Source organism: Lagopus muta, chromosome 4 (assembly GCF_023343835.1).
Source record: "Lagopus muta isolate bLagMut1 chromosome 4, bLagMut1 primary, whole genome shotgun sequence".
Lineage (NCBI taxonomy): Eukaryota > Metazoa > Chordata > Aves > Galliformes > Phasianidae > Lagopus > Lagopus muta.
Genome location: NC_064436.1, coordinates 38,621,877 through 38,647,204, shown reverse-complemented (window position 1 = coordinate 38,647,204; position 25,328 = coordinate 38,621,877). Strand labels below are relative to the sequence as shown.

At 44.0% G+C, this 25,328-nt stretch overlaps 2 protein-coding genes across 17 annotated transcripts in view; one reads left to right on the top strand and one right to left on the bottom strand.

Annotated features, from left to right (window-relative positions):
* Nucleotides 1-4,081, bottom strand: part of PDLIM5 (PDZ and LIM domain 5) — a 117,151-nt gene extending 113,070 nt beyond the window's left edge. For 8 of the 12 annotated variants that reach the window (XM_048942399.1, XM_048942404.1, XM_048942405.1 and 5 more), the window contains exon 1: nucleotides 2,071-2,177. The gene's annotated coding sequence lies outside the window, so the exon portion shown is untranslated. The other 4 variants (XM_048942402.1, XM_048942400.1, XM_048942401.1 and 1 more) reach the window with 4 other exon arrangements.
* A 6,227-nt stretch (nucleotides 4,082-10,308) lies between these two features.
* Nucleotides 10,309-25,328, top strand: part of MCUB (mitochondrial calcium uniporter dominant negative subunit beta) — a 36,310-nt gene continuing 21,290 nt past the window's right edge. Inside the window, exons 1-2 of one of the 5 annotated variants that reach the window (XM_048942415.1) lie at nucleotides 10,309-10,388; nucleotides 17,515-17,800. In XM_048942415.1, coding sequence (XP_048798372.1) covers nucleotides 17,675-17,800 — 126 coding nt within the window. In that variant the 5' untranslated portion in view covers nucleotides 10,309-10,388; nucleotides 17,515-17,674. Of the gene's footprint in view, nucleotides 10,389-17,488; nucleotides 17,801-19,830; nucleotides 19,947-21,229; nucleotides 21,383-25,328 lie in introns of those variants that run through there. The other 4 variants (XM_048942416.1, XM_048942413.1, XM_048942417.1 and 1 more) reach the window with 4 other exon arrangements.

Sequence of the window (25,328 nt, the reverse complement as noted above, 5' to 3'; positions counted from 1 at the left end):
TGGTGTTGAAATTCTTGTATCTCAAGAAAAGCACACAGTAAAAAGTATTTGTCAAATATCTGATAGAATACTGTGGGGGGAAAAAAAATAAACCTCAGTGCTGAGACAAGCATGAATTGATAGCATCCTTTAAATCCAAGTATGGAAGAAGTTACCATCATTGGCACATTTGTCTCTGACAAAATGAATATCACATGCTGCCATGTCATCAGCTCAGAACTTGTTTCCCAACACATTATGGTTTGACACTTTCAGTACAACATCAAAATGTCACAACTTTGAAGTTAACCAGAAGAAAATAAAAACCCTGTGACTTCTAGTTCTACAGCATAACTTCACATTGACAAAACAATGTTACAGACATGACAGATCTTAACACCAAGCCTCAAACGAAAACTGCAAATTAAATTAAAATACCAACAGCCACATCGTAACAGTGAGAGGAAAGAAAACAAAAAAAACTCAGAGCAAAACTCAGAGCAAAACTCCAGCGTCTCCCTCCCTTCCACATCAATGCGAGCAACAAATTACCTTTAAAAGGCAACCTCCGCACTTAATTGCTGCCCAGCGCCAGAGATAAGGGCTTCAGTTTCACCTCAGATAAGTAACATTACAATGACATCTTAGGTAGTGGATCCCGACTATTTTGGTATGGTTGAAGTAAGGCAAGGAACACAGCAGAGAGGGCTGTAAGCCTACACCGCGGTACGGCCAGATTCCAGCTCCTGTGCTGACATTTAAGGTGGCACCACGGGCACACTGCAGCGAGTGGGCTGCACGCCCCAAACCCAGCCTGACCTCACCGTGCACTGCAGAGGGATTTTAGGTTTTGAGGCGGAAGGGTCTGCAAATGTAACCAAGTCCAATGGACCGCCCGAGGTGTGGAAACCAGGATTCAGAGCTACCTTGGCAGCTCTAGCCCCAACACTGGCTCAACATACCCCAAAATCCTCGGCATGGTAAATGCCACCGCTCTTCGTCTCCTTCTCCTCCCCCCTCCCCACCCCCAGGTCTTTCTGCTGCTGGAGAGGGTGAGAAGAAAAGAAAGTTTGAGCTCTCAGGGGGCTTGCTCACCACTGAAGCAAGAAGCACAACTTTGCTAATTTCTTCTGAAAGGGGATTTTAGTTAGTTACAGATTTCCTCCCTCAGGAAAGGGAGAATTATTTTCATTCCCTGTGAATGAAAGACACCACAGTAACAGGTCACTATACACTAGGGATATCAAGAAAGCACACTATGTAGAGTGAGCAGTACACGCGTCGTTCACGGGCACCAGCAGAAGGCTTTACCCATAAGAAGGATCCAAAGGTCTCGTAATCAGGTTTAAAAAAAAAAAAAAAAAAAAAAAAAAAAAAAATAATAACAACTATTTGAAGCAACAGCCTCAGGAAAAGATTAAATCTCTTTCGAAAAGGATGGTTCCCCCCACACCGTTTGAAGCAGCTACAAACGGGGAGAAAAAAGCTGCCTGGTGAAATGCCTCGCGTGGCTCCCAGCACCGCTCCTCTCTCCTTTCTCACCCCCGTGACTCTGCACCTCCAGCCTCCTAGACGGAGCAGGAAGGAGGCGATCACTCGGAAACTCACTGCAACTTCTCAAAGCACGAGAGCAGCATCTAAGCCTCAGAACCCCACTTCGTGCAGGGGGCATTGAGCAACCACGGAGGAACTGCGCAACTTCTGTCGGTTTTCACCAAACGCTCGCTGGATCAGCTCCTAGAAGGGTTTCAAAACCCTGGCAGAAAAGCCCATTACCACGCGTGGGGACGCGGAACAGCGGGAACACGAGAAGGAGGCAGTCCTCGGGACAGTGACAGCACCGAACCACCAGCCTCGTCGCAACGACCCGGAGCGAAGCTCCAGCCCTGATGCAGCGACCTGAGTCCCGCACCCTGCAGTGAGCTCCCCGGGCAGCCTAACGGCACCCTGACACGGAGTTAAATTACAACAAAATCAACTTGCAAGTTACGAGAAACAGCACGAAGTTCGAGCCTCAGCCCAACCTTCTGGCTTCCCCAGATCCTCTCCGCCTAACCCCACTCACTCCCCACTCACTCCCCACTCACTCACCCAGCCCGGCGCTGCGGGGCGCAGAGCGACGAAGACACCCGCGGCACGTCTGCCAGGCAGCGGCTCCGTCCCTCGCTCTTGTTTTCACTTCCGTCTCCCGCCGCTCCTCCCCCGGCACGGCACGGCCCAGCCCGGCACCGCGCGGTGGGGACGGGGCAGGGGCGGAGCGCGGTGCCCGCGGTCCGGCGGCTGGAAATGCTCTAACGCACCGCTCTCGAGAGGATCTGAATTTGATTGTTATTTTTTTTTTTAGTCCCAATTCACTACTTTTTAACAGGGAAATGCTTTTTTTTAATTATTATTATTATTATTATTTTTAAACTTTATCCAACTAAAGACGCACCTGTAAAATCCAAAGGATAGTGATGAGGGCGGGGAAACTGAGTGTATAAACATATATACTCTATCCTCAGCCTGAAGAAAGGAGTTGCTGTATAAACTGATGCAAAGGGGCAGCCCAACCTTACAGTGCAGCCCCTGTAGGCTGCCACAGCAATCCTACAGGTAACTTCTACAAGAAGAGCAAAACTTCACTTTATTTACCAAGGACACCACGAGGACGGATGAGGATATGCTTGCCACCCCAGTCACATCAAAGTGGTGAAGAGCAGAAGATGTTTTAAAGCTACAAAACAGCGCACAAGAACAGATGTGTATAAGTTGACTGTAAATAAACAAAACTTAGACAGTAAGGGAGGCTTGTGCAGTAGTGGGTCCAGAGGCAGGACTGCTGGCTGGGTAGCGTGCTACCATGCTCTGCTGACCTGTGGCACCGCTGGGGCCTGGTAGCTGAGAGAAGCAGTGTGGAGAGCAGTGGCACTGCCTCAGAGGTTTAGCTGTGTCACAGCTGGGAGAGGTCTAGGGTTCCCTTCTATCACTAGAAGTGATCTCAAGTAAAAGTGGTTGTGAAAGAGGCACACCTCATTAGCAGTGCATGCAGCTGCAATCGTGATAATTTCAATTTGGTCTTCAAGCATGGATTTGAAAAAAAAAAAAAAAAGAAAAGAAAAAAAGAAAAAGAAAGCTTTAAGTCCTTTGCTGAATCCACTGCAAATACAACACACTCCTTTATCATCATCCTGCCTAGTCCTTCTGTCCCTGCTTGGGAGCAGAGTAACACTGTCCCTTGTCTTCCCAGTCCCAGTTGTGTGAGCTTTAATGGAGCTGTTTAATGCCATCCCCCTGAGCTGTCCATTTTTTTGGCTGTGCTGACTGAGCAGAGTGAATCTCATGTGATGTCTCAGCAGTAAAAACATCCAAGACCCCACCAATTTAGCAGAACCACTCTTCTGGAAATCTGTCTTCCTCACCCTGCTCTTTTCTTATTAAGTGCCTCTAATCAGGCAAAACTGAAAAATCTCCATTACACAATAGACTCTCACATGGTTTTAGTTCACAGAGGTAAAAATTCCCCATCCAAGGGATTCTTCATGGTGTCACAAGGGCCTTAGGTCATTCTCACAACGTCACATTTATCAGAGGATAAAGAGCCCCAGGACCCTACAGCCCAGCAGAGCCCATGTGACACTCCCAAAGCCACTATGGCCCTGTGCCATCTTGCTGAGCTGTAGCCTGCCATCACTCAATGAGCCTGGGATATCAACTAGGTACATTCAAGAAAAACAACCCTTTCCACTTCTCCAGAAGCCACTAGTTTTTCTTTACAGTGGAATTGTTTGCTCAACCAGCTGAACAATTAATCTCAGGACTAATCCCCCAGGACTGAAGGAGACAGAGCAGTAAGCATCCCCAGAGCCACTGTGCACAGCCAGGCCATGCCAAAGCCTATGCTGCTCCCAGCTGTCAGCCTGTCATCCCCTGCTTTGTGACAAATAAGCCCCAGAGACAGTTTGAGAGTTCACCATCCCTGGTCACTTTTCAAACATTCTCCTTCTTGAGAAAGCTTTTCATTAGGGCTGAATAGTGAAAAGAGAGATAGTGAGTAGAGAACAAACCTTGGCAGCAGGCAAAACTATGGCCTTCCTGTTCTTCCTCCTATTGCTGGATTTCAGACAGAACTTGCATTTTGTCCTCTGAACAAGGAAGGAAGAAGTCCAGAATTTAATTAAATGCAACAGACAGCTAGCCACACAAATGCAGCCCTATCACAAAATTACTTAGGCGCTTAAGGTTCATTTAAATGCTAATGAAATGCCTCAGGTGTCAGTAATACAGAACTTGATGGAGAATATCACCTGCAGACCTGAAGTATGAAAAGACACAAAAGCAAAAAACAAAGTCATAAATTATGAACAGATTAACAGTACGTGGTGAAAAAATACTCAGTTAAACAGCAGTTAATCTAATATTCTCTTTCTGTGTCCTGAGACACAGACTGGAAATGCTTACATTACTACTTACGCTTTTCTTTTGAGGAGATAAGGAGCTTCCTAAAGCCAGCAGCTTTAGGACAGGGTAAGCTTTTATGCCTGAGTCATGCTGAATCCTAAACTACTTGCAACTTGTATCACAGAAGCACTTACACATTTGTTCTTTCTCTTTTCTTTTTTTTTTTTTTTTTTCTTTTTTTTTTTTTTTCCCCCCATTCCTCATTTGGAAAGATACCCAGCACTGAATTATATCCTATCTCACACATTCTGTCAAGCACTATATCTCCAGTTAGCTTGAAGCCTTCCACAGGTGGGAACCAGTGCCGTACAGCTGTGCTGATGCAATTCACTGTGAGTCAGCTCTGTTGGAAAAAAAAATTATTTAAAAAAAAGTTTACCTTAGCTCTCCTCTTATTTCTCACATTTTTCATTTGTATTTCTCAGAGCCCTGCTCTTCCTCCAGTTGTGCTATACCCTCTCACCTTTGTCAGCTTGTTTTTCCAGTGGTGCATATTCCTGTATTACAACTTCAATTTGTATAGCTGGTTCACTCAGTGTTGGGGGGCAGCCCAGCTTTTAAGGTTTAAGCTTTCATTAGATTAAAACATTAACATCATAGGGCATAAGTGGTTTTATAAGTGGATTTCTGGTCTTTTTGTATCCTGATTTTTTCTTTATTTTAGCTTATCAGCACTTGGATTTTTTTTCTTTTATAGCACTTTTTTTTTATTATTATTATTAATGTAATTGTTACTAATAAAATAAATCTTTTTTATTATGTCCCCCTAAATTTATATAAACCATGTAAACAAAGGGAATAAGTGCTTGTTACTACTGGACTTCTTCGCAGTAACTGAGCAGACACAGTTGAATCTTGATCATTCATACTGAAACTTTGAGCTACTTCAATCTTCTTCATTCCCTCTGTCCGAGATAAGGAAGGACCACCTACGTGCAGGCCACAGCCTGCGCTGCAGGTTCAACATTTCTTCCACACCAGCCTGACTCAATGTAACACCAACCCAATATTTTCACTTCAGGGAACAAGAGCGGCCTTTTGAGGAAATTTAGGTTACCTCCTTATCATGTTTAACATGGATTGTTTTAGGGGCTGAAACCTATATGAAGCTTCCCAGTGCTCTGCAGCCTGGACAGCTTCATGCTCAGCTCTGCTGCAAAGCATTAGCTGCCATTTGCAGCTGGTGACCAGAGGTAATAAACATTTATACGTGCTAGGAATCAGATGTCAGACCAAGAATTGAAACCAGTTTTTCCAAATTCCTGCACAGCTCCTGACTACTGTATTACCCTACCCTGAGCTGACATATCACTTAAACCATACTGATGAATGGAAAAACCTCGTAGTTCATATTTCCCATTCTTAACAGAGCCCAGCTTGTTGCAGGAGTAGCTGCTTCAATCATTCACCCTATTTACTCTTTAAATCTATTTTTCCTCAACAACAGGAAAGTGTTTGCACAGGAACCTCTGACTTGGCGTGGTCTAATTGCCATCCATCAGCTGTGCAGGAAGGGCTTGCTGAGTGAAGCGTTAAAGCTGTGTTTGACATATGCCGCCATTACCAATTATGTAGGGCTTGGCATGTAAACATCCAAACCTTCAGAGTGATCCCTGCAGTTGTTTATATTAATTAATGCCACGGGAGAAGAGGTGCAGCTAAGCCTATAATCTCTTATTGTAAGGTATTGCAAGGGAGGGGACGGGTACAAGCCAGAGCATGATGAGCACTTTGCCTGGCAGATGAGAAGCAGCCAACGTAGCTCCACCATGACACCACTCCTGCATTCTTCCCACCAGTACCTCTAACTCAGTCACACAGCTGCATGCAGCCTTTTCCCAAGAGCCATTTGCAGTTCAACCAGAGGCACTCAGGTGATGCCCTCTGGGGCTTGGCCATTGTGTTCCTGTGTCACTTTCAGGAAGTCAATTCACTGCACCCAATACTCTGTGGGGTTTTTGCATGCTGATACAAAAATCTGGGTAGTGTAAACTGGTGAAACAGCATCGACAGGCATAGCAATGCACTTACAAAAATTTGGAAACAAAAGAAAAAAAAACAAAACATTTTGCCTATTTCACTGACTGAACAGACCTGGATTTTATAGCAACTTAGGTAAATCCATACAAAGAAACAGCACTTAGAGAAGCCTCTCTAGGCCTTTGCAACAGCCCTTAAACTTATGTTTCTCTGAGGAAAAAAAAAGAAAGAAAAAAAAGAAAGAAGAAAGAAAAAAAAAAAAAAAAAAAAAAAAAGTCGTCTATGAGAGCAGCAGTGAGACCTGGGAACATGTCAAGGAGGCCTTATTTTAGCTGCTTCCCCCCCCCCCCCCCCAAAAAAAAAAGTATTAAAGCAACTAATAGCTGTTCCCACAGTAAATACAAGACATCTACTCTTTACTGACAAGAGGAATGGAGAGAAAAAGAAATGGAAAAGTTAATATTTATACATTTTAAGAACTTGTACCAAATTTGCACACACCAGCACATATTTATATACCAGCACAAAAGTGATTTATAGCCCTCTTGTGGCCTGTGAAAACTCTGGTTGCTTGTTGGTTTTGCAAGGTTAGCTGCCACACAGATCTGGGTGTCAGAGGCAGAAAAATGAAACCTGCACTGGGCCAATATTTTTGTTGAAACATCGTATGTAAATCAGAAGTAACATAAGTGACCAAAGGACAACGAGCACCTCAGAGAATCCCGCATCTCCAGCTGCCCATCAGAGGCTGTCACCTCCCTGTACACAACCTGGATGGACGCAGCAATCAGACACAAAACATCACCGAGCCTCTGTCTCTCCTGCCCGAGGTACTACAGGGTTTCTTCCCAGCTGAATTTACATTTTAAGTGTTGTGTTTTTTTTTTCCCCCTCAGCTGTTCCCATCAGAAGACCACCCTTGCCTCTGTTTGTCTCAATGGCCAGTAACCTGCATCTGATTTCCAGACTATGTTTAGTCACAGACAAATTTAAATAGCTCCTCTCCCTCCCCGCAGTTTCACTCCTGTGTATTTTTAGATGGAAATTGTATCCCCTGTCAACCTTCCATTTTCCTAGACTAAGCAGTGGCGCTTGCCTCGCCTCTGTTTGCAAGGAAAGATTGTGGCACTCCTGGCCATCTCAGCCGCCTTTCTTTACACCTGTTCGGATTTGTATTCTCCCTGAACATGAGACACGGCACCCTGGGGACACCTCACTGATGTAGCCTTCTGTAACGGAATTAGTGTCTCAACTGGAAACATTTTGTTCAATGTATCCAGGGATGATATTTCCCTGTCCTCTGAAGAAAAACATCCTAGTGCTACGCAGGTACCCTGGAGTCACCCACTCATTTTATTCCTGCTTTTCTCTCATTTTCAGCTTTAGGCATATAGCTTTACAAAATTAATTCCCTTTGATTTCTTTTCCTACCATATGGTTGATTCTTACTATAGCCGTGTCTTGAAGCCTTTTTTCTTATGTTATGGCAGCCCTTCAAAGTACAGATTCTTAACAGATGTCAAAGGGCAGTGCTGTATGTTGTTGTTTATACGGATTTCTTTTTGAAAGGAACAATTTGTATTTACTAAAGACTTCAGCAAATTCTCCATAAAAGTTGTAGAATTTCACTAAAGTAAATTAATTGCAGAAATGAAATATGTAACGTATGTATTACATTTGTAAAGAAAATGTAAAAATGTAACAACAAAAAAAGACTTACTGCATGAAATTGTTGAGTGTTCAATGATGAATTGTTTCAGTCTCAAATTGACTACTAAAACATGCTTGAAAAAAATCCAAATAGAAAGAACATGACTTCTTGCTCTATTTAATTATTTTAGGTGAATTTATTTAAGACTGACTTACTAATTACAAATATTTTGCTTTTTCATGCGTTTTCATGTTTATGCAAGTGTAATGTTTTTGCAACTGGACTCTCACTGAACAACATATTGAAGAGTACATGTTTACCACTTTATTTCACAGATCTCTGGAAGAGGGGGAAGGAATTGGGGGGGGACACGACTGCATAATCTGAAATGAGCTACGATACAATAGTTGAAGTTCCTAAAACTCTCCCTTCATATTAACCTAAAGGAAGCGTATCTGTTAACCTTATTTCACTTTTTGTAAACTGCTGTTGTCTTGGCCCAGGCTTCTGTAATTTGTTTTGTCTGCCATTTAGTGTAAACACAGGTAGTTACCCAGCAGTTTGACCTGACGCAGTGATTTCTGCTGTGATATAAAGAGGGACAAAGAAGGGAGGAGGAATAAATGAACTTGCAGTGATGACGGTAAAGGTATTAAAATAAAATTTTAATCTTTTAAATTAAAATTGCAAATTGGCATAACTGACGAATCTTTCTGAAACTTTGTTCTTGCTAATGTTTTGTTACCTTAATGGTGGGTTTTCAGCCAGATTTAGCCCAGATTTTACAATTTGATTTTCAAATTAGGATAGTTTCATTTCAGTTTTTGTTTTGTTTTGTGGCATGTTAGAAATAATCCCCAAAGCGCAGCCACTCATGCACAGCATTTGACATTTTTTTGTTTGTTCATTTGATGATGATTTGAAGAAATAAATATACATCATATGTATAACCAAGATGTTATAATCACAATACAGTTGTGTATAATCAATAGATATCAAGATGTTATAATCGCAATATAATCAAGAGAGTAAGGCAAAGCAAACAAGGATCAAAAAAGAGAATAAGTGGAAGAGCTTACCCTTGGGTTGAGCTCACTAGAAGATACCAAAAGAAGGGATCTCCAGAAGAGATCCTTCCCCACTGGTAGCCAGCTCTTAAATAGGTCCAGGAGGAGTGGAGCCAGGCTCCACCCCTTCCGGCAGCACAGGTGAATTGCCTTCACCTGTGCTCCTCTGGCTGACTCAAGGCTCACCTCAGGTGATTAATCAGAGGCTCAGGCCATGACTCAGCAGTTCCCATACAATCATATTTTAGTAGTGTACTTTTAGAGATATAGCTGTTAAGTTGTTGTATGTCATGTTAATTCTTGCCTGCAGAACTATAATAGCCTTTAGATGTTGTGAATAGTTATGAATGTAGCATTAGAGACTAGAAAGCATGTTGCAAGGCTGCTCTATTTTAACAAGAGACCTTCTGCAAATTAAACACAACAGTGGAAAGATGCAAGTAGGCTTATCAAACGTGAAAAGAAACCCCTGTGCAAGGCTGAATTGCCTCACTTCAGGAATAGACTGGGATGCAACAGGCAGATGTCAAGGTACTCCCCTCCATCCTCCTTATTTTCCAACATCCCAGTATATATTATTAAAAGACAAGTTGCTGAACTTATCTCTATCCAAGGACGAGAAGATGTTTAGAAATAATGGCCAAGTGCTGAGTGAGCAAACGTTAGGGTTTTGGTACCTATAAATTACTTGTAATAGGCATTCTCCCACTGAGCGTGCGTCAATGAAGAAAGTCCGCCTAAGGGGGGGAGCGAGGAAGGCAGTGGGAGAAGGAAAAGGCCGGGTTGGGCTGTCATGGCGCTAAAAGGACGCCAGGCGGCAGCAGAGACCAGGGAGTAGAAGGCTGGACCGCTCCTCAATCACCCCCCCGGAATAGGCGTGTGTATGTTAATTAGCACGCGGGTAAGTGATGAATATGTACAGTCCGTGGAAATCTAATGGACTCCGAATCACGTCATCTTATGGTGGAAATATCCCCAGCTAATAAAAGCATGCCTGACTTAACGCTAACAGAACTTTGCAGTTTAGTTTCTCAGCGTCGTGTCTTCGGTTCAGTGAGACGTGACTACAGTGGTGGTTGGTGGCCGACGTCGGCTGCTTCGGAGCCCCCCCGGCCACAACCGCAGTGACACAGTCCAACTACAGGGCGGTTCGGGCAGGTTCCTTTGCCAGGGGAACCCCGAGAACTCGGAGCTGCCCGGCAGACAACAGCTCCTACGCCCTTTGCCTTAGAAAAAGCCTGCGGGAGGGCAGCGGTGCGGCTATCCGTCAGGTGCGTAGCGGGGAGGGGTCAGTGCGTGCGCGCTGCCCGCAGCGTACTGCAGTAGCCGGTGGTCGTGCGGCGGGGCGCTGAAGCTCTGCCCTTCCTCATCCGGGAGACTGGCTTTACCTACAGGCGGTCTCCGAGATCTTAGGTTTATCACAGTCTCCACCAGGTGGCGAGGTCGCTCCTGGAAGACTGTGGCGACCCGGACAGCGGGCCTGCCCAAGAATGTGGCTGTTCAGGTCTCCTCTGCTCGGCGTGGTGGCAGAGCTTAAGGAGGAGGTGGAGAAGTTAAGGACCATCAGGGAGTGGGAGTGACTGATTGGTGGAGTAACTCCCCGGTATACTATCACAGAATCACACAGAATCACAGAATTGTAGGGGTTGGAAGGGACCTCCAGAGATCATCGAGTCCAACCCCCCTGCCAAAGCAGGTTCCCTACACCAGGTTGCACAGGTAGGCATCCAGGCAGGTCTTGAACATCTCCAGAGAAGGAAACTCCACCACCTCCCTGGGCAGCCTGTTCCAGTGCTCCGTCACCCTCACTGTAAAGAAGTGCTTGCGCATGTTTGTGCGGAACTTCCTATGCTCCAGTTTCTGGCCGTTTCCCCTTGTCCTGTCTCCACTCACCACTGAAAAGAGTCCGGCCTCGCCATTCTGCCCCCCACACCTTAGATATTTATAGACCTGGATCAGGTCCCCTCTCAGTCTCCTTTTCTCAAGGCTGAACAGACCCAGTTCACTCAGCCTTTCCTCATAGGGGAGATGCTCCAGGCCCTTCACCATCTTCGTGGCCCTCCGCTGGACTCTTTCCAAGAGATCCCTGTCTTTTTTGTACTGGGGAGCCCAGAACTGGACGCATACTAGAGAGAAAGGTGCCCCCAAAAAGTGATGCCCCCCTGCCCTGTCGCTGTCAGTCAGAGGACGGGAACCTAAGAGATGGGGAGAGTTGGAAGACAGTCCTGGCTTGGTGTCATGGGCAAACCCCTTCCCATCTACCTCACTTCCCTAAGTAACAGGTTTGAGGCACTGGATGGTGAAGGGGAGGTGAATGAGGAGAAGAGGGAAGGTTTGCCTAAGATGTTGCCAGGGGCAAGGTGGTCAGCTCTGTGTGTGGAGACTGCCTCTGCCGGGAAAGACAGAAGGGTTCCCCTTCTCAGGGGAATGGAGGGCATCATGGAGGGAATGCAGACTGGACCTGACCCGTAGGGAAGTGTGCTGCCTCCCTGGGGCCTGGGTCAAGGATATAACCATAAAACTCCCAAATCTAGTTCACTCCTCTATTACTCGTTACTGATAGTTCAGGCAGGCAGTGATGAAGTAATTGAGAGAAGCTTGTGAACTATCAAAAAAGATTTCAGGGCTTTAGAGCAGTTGGCTGAGGGAGCAGGAGTAAAAGTGGTATTTTCTTGTATTCTTTATGGGTGATGAGGGATACAGGGTGAGCTAGGAAAACCCAGGTAATGAATAAGTGGCTGAGAGGCTGACGCTGCTACAGGAACTTTGGGATTTTTCAACCATGCTTTGGCTGCCATGACCACACCTCAGTGTGTTTGAGTTTGTGATCACATCCTTATCTCTAAATTGGACAGATAGGGATTTCAGGGGGGGAATATTTGGTGGATATGAAATTGATTGGAAGACCATAAACAGAGGGTTATGATGAATGGCACTGTGTCCAAGTGGGAAATGGTGACGAGCGGTGTCCCCCAGCAGACTGTCTTGGCACTGATGCTTTTCAACATCTTTATCAATGACATCGATGATGGGTTTGAGTGCATCCTCAGCAAGTTTGTTGATGACACCAAGCTGAGGGTGCAGTTGACTTCTTAGAAGGAAGGGATGCCATTCAGAGGAACCTCAACAAACTTGAAAGGTGGGTGCATGTGAACCTAATGAGGTTTGACATAGCAAAGTGCAGAGTTTCGTACTTGGGTTGGAGTAATCCTGGGTATGTATACAGACTGGGAGAAGAACTCTTTGAGAGTAGCCCTGTGAAAAAGGACCTGGGGGTCCCAGTGGATGAAAAAATGAATGTGAGCCAGCAGTATGCAGCTCATGAAGGCCAGTGATATCCTGGTCTCCATTAAAAGATGGTGGCCAACAGGGACAGGGAGGTGATTGTCCCTCTCTACTCTGCTCTTGTGAAGCCACATCTGGAGTACTGCATCCAGGTCTAGGACCTCCAATATAGAAAAGATGTGGAGCCACTGGAGAGGGTCCAGAGGAGGGCCACAGAGATGACCAGAGGGCTGGAGCACCTACCCTGCAAAGAACAGCTGACTGAACTGGCCTTGTCCAGTCTGGAGAAGACTGTGAGGAGACCTCATTACAGACTTCCAGTATTTAAAAGAGGTTTATAAACAGGAGGGGAATCAATTTTTTACTAAGATAAGCAGTGATAGAACAGCGGGGAATGGTTTTAAGCTCAAGGAGGGAAGGTTTAGATTGAATGTTGGGGAAGTTCTTTACAGAGAGAATGATGAGGTGGTGGAACAGGCTGCCCAGCGAAGTTGTGGTTGCTCTGTCCCTGGAGGTCCCTTTTATTTCTCTTTCTTCTGCTATTATATCTTAGCAGATCCTCCCTCTCTGTAGCTTAAGACCTTTCTACCCTCCCATTTTGTTACACTTTCCATCGTGTTAAAGTATCGTTTGCAAATACTTTAAAAGCTACCCTGGTTGAATTGTTCAAGTATTATTCTGTAGGTTAGCACCAAGTCATTGTTTGGGGCAAATATAATTTGTGTCTTTAACTAAATGTATTTAAGTTGCCTAAAGATTACTTGAGAAAAAAATTCCATTTAGTAAATTATCATGTAATAAATGTATGAGGCAATGCTGAATGTTGTTTCTAAATCAGGATTTCAGTGCTTATGTGCTTGTTCATAGATGACTTAGCAGTAACAAAGGCTATTTGCCACAGAGCAGACTATCTTAAAAATTACTGTAATTGCAAAGATGACAAGAGCATATTTCAATTTGAATGCACCATGATGTCTGCTTCTGATTTGTGTATTTAATCACTTCTGCAGAATCACAAAGGTAAATTTCCAACTACAACTGGGTAACATAAAGGCTATTGGACCCATGTAATTCTGAGACTGTAACGTGTTTTTTGGTACAATGGTATTGAGAATTGTATATGTATGAGAGGAAGGAGATTTACTGATACATCTTTACCTGCCTTTTTCCTAGAATAAGAAACAGCAGCCTTTAAATAAATTGAAGTTTTAATTAAATTGATTTTATGTTTATAGTCAAATACAGGAGTCTGCAAGGTTACTATGAGTACTACAAGTAACTACTACAAGTAATTAGAAGTCTCTTAATAGTATCTTACTTGCAAGCTTCTGGTGATTTATTTTCACAAAAAGTCCAAAGGTTAAGTGTAACAAGTGAATTCTCACATGATTAGTACTGTGTACAAGGGATTATTACAAGAGCAGTGAAAGTACAAATAACCCCTTTGTAAGATTTTTTTTTCAATTTCTTGTTCTGGTCTTCTACTCTTGATTATTGATGTCCACTTGCAGGGTCTTTGTTTCTTTCCTTTGCAACTTTGATAACTAGAAAATTAAATACTTATTTATTGTGTATCAATCATCTTCTGCAAAGCATTTTTCCGTGCACTTCTTTGCATCTGAATGCACTGCCATTTTTGTCCTGTGTGGAGCTTGGGAGAAACAAGGAGAAGTGGGACAGGACCTGTTGGTCTGTGCCCAGAATGTCTCTAGCAGGGCTGCTAAGCATGTGCACAGCTTCTGAACTCTTTGATGTTTGATTTCAGCTATTTCTTGATGTGACTGCATTTCTAAGTACCGTATTTCTGTCTAGCACCTTATAATTTAAGTACCTAATTCAAAATAAGGCCATGAGAGTTTCCAAACTCCCCCACATCCAAATTACTATTCCCAATTAACAAGTATACTTTTTTTATATACAACAGTGTAATTCATTCTTAGAAAGTAAGCATTAAATTTTTCAGCTTCCTAAGTATGTATTTTGTAAGCTCTAGAAGAGTGGGAAGTGGCTCTGCAACCATGACTGACATCCCAAGCAGCCTGGATGGATTCTTTCTGGTTCTGCAAGAAGAATGTGTCCGTTGAGAAGAGCAGCAATAGAGGGGTCCATCAGCCACTTAACTGTTGAACAGCAGCCAGGTCACTTAGTGGTGGTAGAGATCAGCCTGCAGCAGGATCCTGTCCTGAGAGTGACAGGTATCAAATGGTCTGGGGTGAAATGTGAGAAACTTGTAATATGCAGGTTAACCTGACCTGGCTTTCCTCTGTATCTTCCATGTTTAGAGGTAAGCTTAAACCTTGACAAGTGAAACACCCTGTCAGCATTTTTGCTAATCAGTTTAATAGCACTGTTGACCTTAAATTTAACCATTTCTTGTAATGAACAGTTTTGCAATCTAATTACTTTGTGAACAAAGTATAGTAACCTTTTTTATTTCTGAAAAGTTGTGTATGTTCTGTAGCTTCTGTGAATGCGCTGTCAGCTGGGGTAAGCAGGAGGCAGCCAACAGCTTTGTATTTGCTGTGCTGGTATCTTTCTTTCTCTGGCTTTCAGTTTCTCTGTTTAAATTTTTTATGGTGTTCATCTGTTTTCTAGCAGTACTCATTAAGACAATACTTGAAATAGGGTGCCTGATATGCAATGCATTTCAACGTGTGGTGCATGAAGTGACTTACACCAGTCTTTTCCCTGTTCTGTTATTTTTCATCGAAACTTCTTGTTACAGTCAATTCTAGTGGTGCTACCTGGATCTTTTACTAAATGTCTGTTATAAAAAAATAAGATTTGTTATATTGCTTCTGGGAGAAGCTAGAATGTACTGAGAGCCCTGAGCGTTGTGAGGAGCCTTTGCCAAGGCTGCCCACATACAAGGATGTGGTGTTTTGATATGGTCCCAACAAGTGCCAATTCTAGTCCCACTCTGATGACATTACATGTACTCTGCCTCATATTTTAAGTCATTCAAAGGACTAGTGCAGGTCATTACAATTGCTCAAGTGAGGAAAATTGTGTATGTTAATAAAGGTTTTCTAAGCTTGTGTTAATAGTGCAGTCAAGGAGCTGAAGTACTTGAGACTGGCTGAGGCTGTTGGTGTAGGTGCTGCAGCAAGGGCACAGGCTGAACTCCTCCATAGTCGCACTGATGGCAGATTGGCCTGCTGGTCCCTGCAGCAGCTGGGCCTCAAATGGCCCTGGAACTATGATGATACAACTTTTACAATCACAATTCAGGTATCTGGTGACTTAATAAATACTCCAGTGCAATCTAGGCAGCCTGGCAGCTCTGTAGTATAGAGTGCAATTTATGATCCTCCCTCCATCCAATCTAAGCACTTCCCATTCCTTCAGTCAGAATTTATTTCTATAATCAGAATCCAGATCTTTTCCCATTTAGTGTTGTGTCTTCCAGCAGTCTGGTCAGGAAATCTTACTTGAATGATCCGCTGCTCCATAGAAAATGCAGAGCTTTTGTCTGTCTTGTGTAAGTCAGGAATAGGTCTCATTTCACTCTTACACACACACTCACACACACACACACACACACACACACCCCAGCAGGAGGATTAGCAAGCTAATATTTACTGCTACGGTTTTGAAGACAGATCTTTGTTCTCTGCCTGTGGAGGGAATCTAATTCTCTCTAGTGGAAAAAGTTGCTGTCTTTACAGCAGATAGCCTTGGTATTGTCATCCCATTCAAAAGAATCAGAAGAATTTTATTTGCTACCTTCTCTGTGAAAATGTAGGAGTCTGGATTTCATTTGTGTGACTGTTTGGAAAGCTCTGGCTGTTTATTAATGGCTTAAGGATAAGTAGTGAGACTTGCCTGAAATCAGGTTCAGCCCTCTAGGTGGTTGGTTTTGGGATTCATTGGTGCTTTGCTTAGATGACAGATACCAACCTGTGGGACACCAGTTCTTCTCCTTATGTGATGTCAGAACTATCCACTGGGACTTGGAGCACCTGGGCTTCCATGTCAGTGCCCTTCATTCCTTTTGGTTGTTGCTTGAACCAGGGGTTCAGATGGGGCCCCTGTGAGCAGGGGACAAGAATTTTCTTGGTTTTACTAGTATTGCTATTCATTCCCTAGTAAACTTTTGTACTGCTAAATGTATATATAGATTTTCTTTGTCAAAAGTTAGTTTTGCATGGTGCTAGTTTAAAAGTGTTTTGCAGATAGCTTTGAGGTATGAGATGCAAAGTTACAGCAAATGGTTAAGAAATAAGAAGCCACAGAATGCTTCACTCTTAGAGTGAAGCAGAAGTTACCTTATGATGCAATCTGAGAGGTGAGAAATATGAACGTAGGGCAGGTTTTTCAAAGAGGTAAGGTCACTGTTTTAATGTGGCAGTGATGTAAAGGCATTGTTTTAATGTGGCAGCAATGCAAGGCCTAGTGGGTAAAACATTCTGCCTGCTCTCTTGGCCTGTAGAAACAACATACTACTTTGTTTCCCATTTCCTGGAGAGGGACACATGCATTCCCTCTTCCCAGCTGGAAGCTGTAGGAGTTGTGGGGTCTTAGTCCCCTGGAGTTCTGCCATGTTAGCAATGCTCTTCCAGATCTGCAGTTTTGAAGAGCCTTTCATCACCATGGGGTGCAGCTGTGTTTTGTAGCATGCAGTACTGCTGTGGATGAACATTACCAACAGCAGAGAAAACCTGAATCCAGCACTTTTCTCTTTCCCTGCTGTAACACCATGGGTCCCTTTCACTTCAGAGCTCTGCACTGAGCACAAAACCTGTGTTCGTGGTCATGAGGATTTGGTGGGATAAGCTAATATGCAGTAAATGACAATTGCAGTTTGCTCTGCAAATCATTCTGCTGCTGTGAATTGACTGCACTTGAAAATACTGAACTTTGGGACGTTTGGGACGTTTTTCTTTTGTGTTCAGCTGTTCATTTCTGTGCTGTCACAGTGTTTATTCTGCTGAAGCACTGGTTGGTAATAATCAGGTTCCCTCACGCCGGGCAATTTGGCTAGTAAATCACCTAGTGCGAGACAAAGGATTATTATTTATCAGCTGTACAAGCAGCAGGCGTTCAAGTAGGAGAAATCCAGGATTTTTCTTCACCCTGTTTATAAATGCAGCTGTTGAAATCCGCTTTCAGGACCGAGCAGCAGGCGGACGGCGCCCCGGGGCTCGCACCGCCAGGCGGACGGCGGGCGGGAAGGAAGAGCCTCGCACACACCGCCGGAGGAAACGCCCTCCGCTCGGGCTCGTCCACGCCCGCCCCGAGCCGAGCCTGGAGGAGGAGGAGGTCTGGGGCGATGCTGCCGGGACTGGGGCGGGCGGTGCGGAGTCTGCCGTCGGGCGACGGGCTGCTCCGGCTGCTGGTGGGCGGCCGGGCGGCGCGGGGCAGAGAGGATGATCGCCCGACCCTCTCGGAGCCTCAGGTGAGTTCGGCGGAGCACCGCTCGGAGAAGTTCAGCCGCTGGCAGGGAGCGGCGGGGCGGGAACCCCGGTGATGGGGAGGGGGGGGGGAGGAAGCGAGCGATCCGCTGGTGGGGCCGCCCGGGAGCGCTCGGTGCCGGCGTCAGGCGGCGGCTGCTCCGCCACCGCAGCTGCGGCTGTTGCCTCGCCCGCGGGCCCAGCAGCGGGGTTCTCCAGGCGCGGGGCGTGGTGGGGGAGTTACGGAGCTCTGTTACGAAATAGGAGTGGAAGAGAAAAAGAAAAAAAACAACCAAAACTTTTCCTCAAGTGTTGCTGCGGAACTTCGTTGTGTGCAGTGCCTGGGGTTGTGTGTTGTGCTGGGCCCGGGCTGCAGCTGGAGCTGCAGCTGGAGCTGCAGCTTGACAGATGCTCCCAGGCCACCAGGCAGGGCAGCTAGCAGGGCCTGTGGCTGTCTGTCAGGAAAGGATGAGCCATAGTCCCTGAGGACCGTTTTAACAGCAGAAATGCCATGTGCGCTTGATCGTGTTGCTGTGATGAAGCAGACCATGATGCTGTCGTCTGCCCGAAAGAGGACCTGGGCCAGGAGGTGACAGACAGAAGGAAGCCCTGAGTGGGGCTGTGCAGCCTGCACGGTGTCATGGCCACTCGGAGACACCCAGCACCTCCATGCGTGCGTCTTGACAAGGATTACTGCACACAGCGTGCTTGAAAAGTCACCTGCAGAATTCCCTAGCATTAATTTGGCCCTACTCTGTTAATTTGAGAAGCTTTCTCAGCTCAATCCTGGCTGTGTTAGGAGGACACTTAAGAAGGGAATTAAAATAAATATTGGCTTAGCCACCTTCATCTCTTAAGGTTTAAATGTGGAGTGCTAAAAATGTGTTACCTCTTGCAGGGAGCATTTACACTGCCATTCATCACGCTCTGATGCTGATTGTTCAGTTTATCACCTCTGATTTATGCAGGGTGCAGCTTTGCAGGCAAGCTTTATGCTTTTCTATGGCTTCTGAGATGAGGCTGAAAACTGATTAAGGTTCATGAAGATGCACCTAAAAGGGGAGGAGGAGAAGGAAAAATGAGCAGGAGAATGATCTGCTTTGTCACCCAGTGGGAAGGAACATGATAGTGACAAAGTTCAGGAGTCAAATTCTTACACTCTGATTTAAGGAGAAGGATTCTGTTGAGGACTTTTCTAAAGCGGAAATGTTTAGAATAAGTTAACATGAAATACTTTTTATATGTGCAATTAAGAGTTTTGACTTTTCTACAGAGCATGACAGCATGAGGCTTGCTTTCTGATTTTCCTCTTCCTGTGTTCATCTTTGGACACCTTTCAAGTTTGTAAATGCGCCTCTGTAGAGCAGCTCAGGCACTTAATGCATTTGTTATCATAAAAGTTAAATTAATGGCCTGTAGGTGTAATTTCAAGTAGCGAAACACATTACTGCAGCTGTTCAGATCTTCAGATTTTGAAGTTGAGCAAAGCATCAGATTATGTTCATCTCACTAGTTAAACACTAGCACGGCTGTATAACCAAGATGTTATAATCACAATACAATTGTGTATAATCAATAGATATCAAGATGTTATAATTGCAATATAATCAAAAGAGTAAGGCAAAGCAAACAAGGATCGCAAAAGAGAATAAGTAGAAGAGCTTACCCTTGGGTTGAGCTCACTAGAAGATACCAAAGAGGAGGATCTCCAGAAGAGATCCTTCCCTTCTGGTAGCCAGCTCTTAAATAGGTCCAGGAGGGGTGCAGCCTGGCTCCACCCCTTCTGGCAGCACAGGTGAATTGCCTTCACCTGTGCTCCTCTGGCTGACTCATGGCTCACCTCAGGTGATCAATCAGAGGTTCAGGCCGTGACTCAGCAGTTCCCATACACACGGCTCTTTGATGGTGTTTCCCCATTTAAGTTTTTGGTAGTTCTGTTTGCTGGCTGCTCTGTCGTCACAGGCGCGAGAGGAGTTTTGCTGCTGCTCTGGAAAGGAGGGTGGGAGTGCTCAGCACTGCTCACACTCATCCTTGATGTGCTCCAGTGCCATGTTTTTCAGCTTGCTTTTGTGCTACAAGCTGTAATAGTGATCAGCGTGCCCAGGCACCTTCTGTGGCACTGACCATAGGCTTCCACTGGCAAAGCTGGAGGTGATATTTTGGTGGCTATGTGGGGTTGTCACATACCATGGAGGTGCTTGTGAGTTACTGTGTTGGTGAGCAGATGTGTGAGCACAACATCTGTTTGTATGCTGTTTGTATGCTTACTAATAAATAAGTAACCCGGGGGGTAAATCAGCCACCCTGGGATGCCTAATTTTTGCTGAAATTTTTCTGTGAAACAGCAATTGCCATCATGAACAGGATCCTCAACTGTCAGCTTTTCAGCTCAGCTGTTAGTCAAAATCCTAGCCTTCTTTGATGGCTCTGATTAAGGCCGCTATGCTTTCAGTATAAAGTTTATAGAAATCATACTTAATTTTATCAAGTTGGTTTCTAAGTTATAGGATTTATAGTTGATTTAGTTGATATATAGGATTATAGTTGATTTGTATTGCATGACTTTTTTGTTCTGAGAAGTGTTCAGCATTTACATAGACATGTAGTTTTTCATACAAAGTGAAGCGTGTTGTGTTTTTTGGGCAGGCCTTATTATTGCTACATGGAATTTTATTTCCAGAAGGATGTGGTTCACTTTGTTAGAGTCCCGGATTTGTAATGCCACAGCTATTTGGTTTGTGCTGAAACTTCAGAGCTGCCAGCTATTTCACTTCCTCTTGCCTTGCACGTGTTAACTCTGTGCTCAGAGAAATGCTCTGCTTCTGCTGTTCTTTGTGGGGAAGAGTTCTTCTTTTTCTATCATGATGGAGAACAGATGTTTTAACACAAACTGGCAATTTTCAGCTCACTTTTTTCTTGGCTGTTCATAAACAGTCTGGGCCAGAGAACACTTAAAGGGCTGATTTTTAAAAAAAAATTTAACGCAATCTAGTTAGATACCAGATTTGGCACTGTGGAGAAGCTAAAATGGATTTGCTTTTTACAGCCATTCATATACATGAGATTCCTGGTTTAGTTCATGCAGCAGAGATCTGTATAAGGCTGCCTGCAGCACTGGGGATTTCAGCTGCTATTGGCATGGAAGCCTCAGTTACGCTATTTCCTGTAGCTTTTTAATATCAGGACCCCTTGCAGTTGCACGGTCCCCTTTAGCAAAATTGTTTCTGTGCATTGTGGAGTTGCTGGTGTGGTGACAGTGTCTCCTGCAAGGGGCATGGCTTGTACTGAGAGTAAGGAACTGAAATGGGAAAACTCTTTGTTTTATGAAGCATTAGTTCTGTTTAACATCATTGATTCAGAGAATGTCCTGCTTTTATGTGTGGGATTCCCTTAAGTTGCATATCTGCACAATAAAGGTTGTGTGTAAGCTGAAAGGTGGGTTTGCAAATATGCCTGTGAAAAGTTTTTGTTTTCTTTCTGTTTTAGGGAATGATGTATGCTTGTTGCTGAGGAAAGGATTTTTCCTGGTTGCAAATTGCAGCCAGTTGGGGAACCACTGGGTTTGGTTACCTGCAGAAAGCAGGGCAGTGAGTATTTTTGGTTTTGTCCTTCCCAGTATCATCCATATCTGTCAAAAATGTTTCTTTTAATGCTCTCAGCTGACAAGCTGTTGGCTACACCATGCTTCAGGCTGGCCCTAACTTTGTTTTGTCCTTCCTGTTAATGATGTCTAGTTACTCTTGTTTTCTTCCAGACTGCTGTACCACTTTTAGCATTACTCATTTCCAGTTTATCCTTTGGTTTTAGACAGTCTGTGGAGTATCAATCTAGATGTGCCTGAATAGCTACAGGATAATTCAATTTTTTTTTCCCTGCTATGTTTTAACTTTTGCCTCCTTCCAAGATACCCCACCAAAGTAGCAATCACAGCAGCTACAGACGTGAGTTACCATTGAGTGTTTTGGGTGGTTGAGTATTCCTCTTAAGCATGCTTTGTTCCTGCTATGTACTTGCAGTCTTCATAGGTCCTTTGGAAAGTGAGGTATAATTGAAGCTGATAGCTGGAAATTGTGACCATTCAGTGAGCTTCCCCCTCTTTTCTTTCTGCTTCTTACAACATAAGTTTGCTTAATGATCCAAACCTTGTTTTCTAATTCAGAAACTTTGTGTTTTCACTGGAGGATGTCACCAATGCCATGCACACCCCGGAACTATCTATGGAAGTGCTGTTCACTCTTCCATATATTAACTTACAAATGTCTTCACCGTTGAAAAGATCCTAGTCATCTACTGCAGGAAGTGTGCCTATCTCAGCTAGTTCATTTCATTGCCTTTGGATACTGCATCTATGCCAGAAAAAAAGAATGGCACTGGGGATGGTAGCTGGATGCTTTCTGCTCTTACTCTTTCCATGTCTAGCAAGTGGGAGATGGCTGCATTTGCTCTGATAAATGTGCTTTTGGAGAGATAAGTTGGAGATAGATATATAGGAGGTACATACTGGAGGTATGTGTCTGTATCATGGAAATTCATCATTGTTTGTACTTCTAAGCATGCTCTAGCTGTTCAGTATTTTGCCATACATTGTGAAGAGCATCCTCATGTGATAGCAAAGTAATAGGCTGTGCTTCTGAAAAGTTTGGAAATAAGTGACTCTACTTATATCCAGTAGGCAATGGGAAGTGCATATGTAGGTACCTCCCTATTAATAGCCCTTCTGAGAGCGTTTGTTGTTATGTTTTGGGTGTTTGGTGTTTTTTTTGTTGGTTTTTTTTTTTTTTGGTTTGGTTTTTTTCCAATTAAAAATGGGGATAAGAGGAGTCATGCCATGAAGTGGTACCTGTATGAGGCTCACTGTCACTGTAAAGGAGGTAACAGGAAATGATGCTGCAATTTCATTTTGAGCGGTGCTGTGATAATCCAAACAGTGCTGTGAGTACATTTTTGTGCTTTATGGGATGAGGAAAATCTCAGTCAGGCTCTGTTCCTTCCAATGCTCTGTATGAGGCTCTTTTTTTGTACCTGTGAAAAGGCTGATTAATACTGAATCTCTAGAGAATGTCTGAGAAAATTGCTCTGCAAATGCCTTGGATGCTCTGAAGATTTACCACAAATCACTGCTTGAGCTCTAATACTTAGTGCTGTTTACAAATGTAGGTAGTGTGTGTCTTAAGAACATTAGTCTCTTCTAATAATGCTTTTTTTCTTTTCTTTGGATGTTCTTTTTATGTGTTAAAATCTTGTTTTGAAGCTTAAAGGTAAAATGTTTAAAGCTCCTAATAACTTATGTCTGAAGGGGTGGGAGAAGAATGAAAGGGACTGATGTTTCTTTTGGTTGGTTGGTTTGTTTGTTTGTTTTGTGTTAAAGATTTTACCTTCTGAAGGCCTTCCTGTAAGACTTTTGGCTCTAGAGAGAAAGCAGGCAGTACACCTGTTCTCAGCATGTAGTTAAACATTTATACATACATACATACCACTGTCTTCCTCCACCTGAAGGGGAATGAGCTGTATGAAAGTGAATGGAATTGCTGTAGCTGGAGTTGATTTCTCCAGGATCTTTTCCACCCTGGCAGCATACTTGCAAGTCGGCGGCAAAGATGAATTTCTCATTGGGTTGCTGGTTGGCAGCACAGTTAAAGCAGCCAGATGAGAAGGCAATGAGCTCTTCTGGGCCTGCAGGTGTTCTGCGGTCACTTCTGGGCCTTGTTGGGATACAGTGTTGATTACAAGATTTTTCTGTTAAGGGCATTTAACACCAGCTCTGGCTCTGGGCTGATGATGCCTTTCTCTTTTCCAGAAAGATGAAAGGAAGAGACAGGCTCTCTCCTAAGCTAAGTGTCCTAAGCTAAAGCAATGAGCCCAACAAACAATTAAGCCATTTGCTCTCTGTACTGGAGCAGGGAGGATGGGCAGAGGACCGCTCCCAGGCCTGCCACTTGCTGTGACTTTTTCCATCCTCGTCTGACTCATATGTCCTGGATCATCTTGACACTGCACCTCAAGGTGCAGGTATTCTTTCATGCCATCCACAGAGTGTTTTGTGTCTGCCAGACTGACTGCTCCTTAATTCCTGCAGTGTGGGAGAATCGACTTGCTCTGTAAATGTGCTGCTGTGTGCCATTTGTAGCTGATTGAGTAGATGAGGAATTTGTGGTCTGTTCACTGTGAGGATAGATGGCTCACAAGGAATGCGTGACATGACGTCCATGATCCCCAGGGGTTGGGGAAGTGTGGATTTAGACTCTGAAGGTCGAGTTCATCACTTGTAAGGTAAATCTCTCATATTAGAGTGGCTATGTCTGTTATAACACAATAGCTGAAGAAGAGAATAGAAATTAAAAATGAACATTGGTTGGCCTGCTAAATATTGTATCTTTTCTTTTTGGTCCATGAACCAGTTCTTCATCCATGCCTGGCTGACTGATCTCATGCTGTGCGTGGCTGTGTGAAGTGTCAGCAGACAGTGCGTGGGTAAACAGAGAGCTTTGTGCCGGTGTGGTGATGCACAACCTCCTGCTGCTGGGGAGGGAGTGTGTAGTGCTCCTTCAGATGAAAAAGGAAATGTTTGCTTTGAAAACAGAAAACTTGCACTTTTAGAAGCTGCGCTTATCACAATGAACAGACAGTGCATCTTCAGAAGGACAGAAAAATTGAATACATTATACACAGACAAGATTGTAACCTTTTTTTCTCAATTTCAGAATAATTTTGAAGCAATTATCTTGTCATTTGCACTTTGGTCATTTCAGATCAAAATTACTTCAGCCTTCACTTTCTAGTCAGGTGGAAAGGAGGTGTTATGTCTTCTTGTATGAAATGTTACCTGCATTGCAGAGCAATGAAACAGTTTCATCTTCCTGCTATATCTCTGTTATTGCTTAACTGTAGAGAAAGAGACCATGAGGTTGATTAAAGATTACAAAAGCATCTTTAAATGTCTCATGTATGAGGAGAGATTACATTGCTCTTCTTCCTGGCAAATCAAATATAATATATCATGAGGAAATAGGCTTGGGGCAGAGTGTTCTGCTGTGCAAAAGACTAATATTCTCCATGGAAGGTGCAGTCACCTGTTGGGCTGACATCTTTATGCTGTGATGTTCATAGGGCAATGTTGCTATGGCATTGTTCAAGTTTTCTATATATATATTTTTTTTCTTATGACCTGTCTCATCCTCTTACCTTCTCTTGCAAACTCTCTCTTACTTGATATTCTTTTCTTGCTTTTTGAATCAGCCTCTCAGCAGAGCAATGCCATATCCCATAGTGCAATCTGTGGAAGACAGACTTCTATTTATTTCTTTATTTAGTAAAAAAAAAAAAAAAAAAAAAAAAAAAAAAAAAAAACCAAAAAAACCTCACCTTTACCAATGGGTTTAAATAGCCCCTGAGCACCTGCTCTCCTAGGGCCCTCGGTGGCTCTCATGTTCCACACCTTGCCTCTCCCATAGCTGGCATAAACCTGGCCTTACAGCAGGGGGGTATCTGAGGGCTGCAGCTATGGGGCAGAGGGGGAGTTGGTTGTGTCCTTTT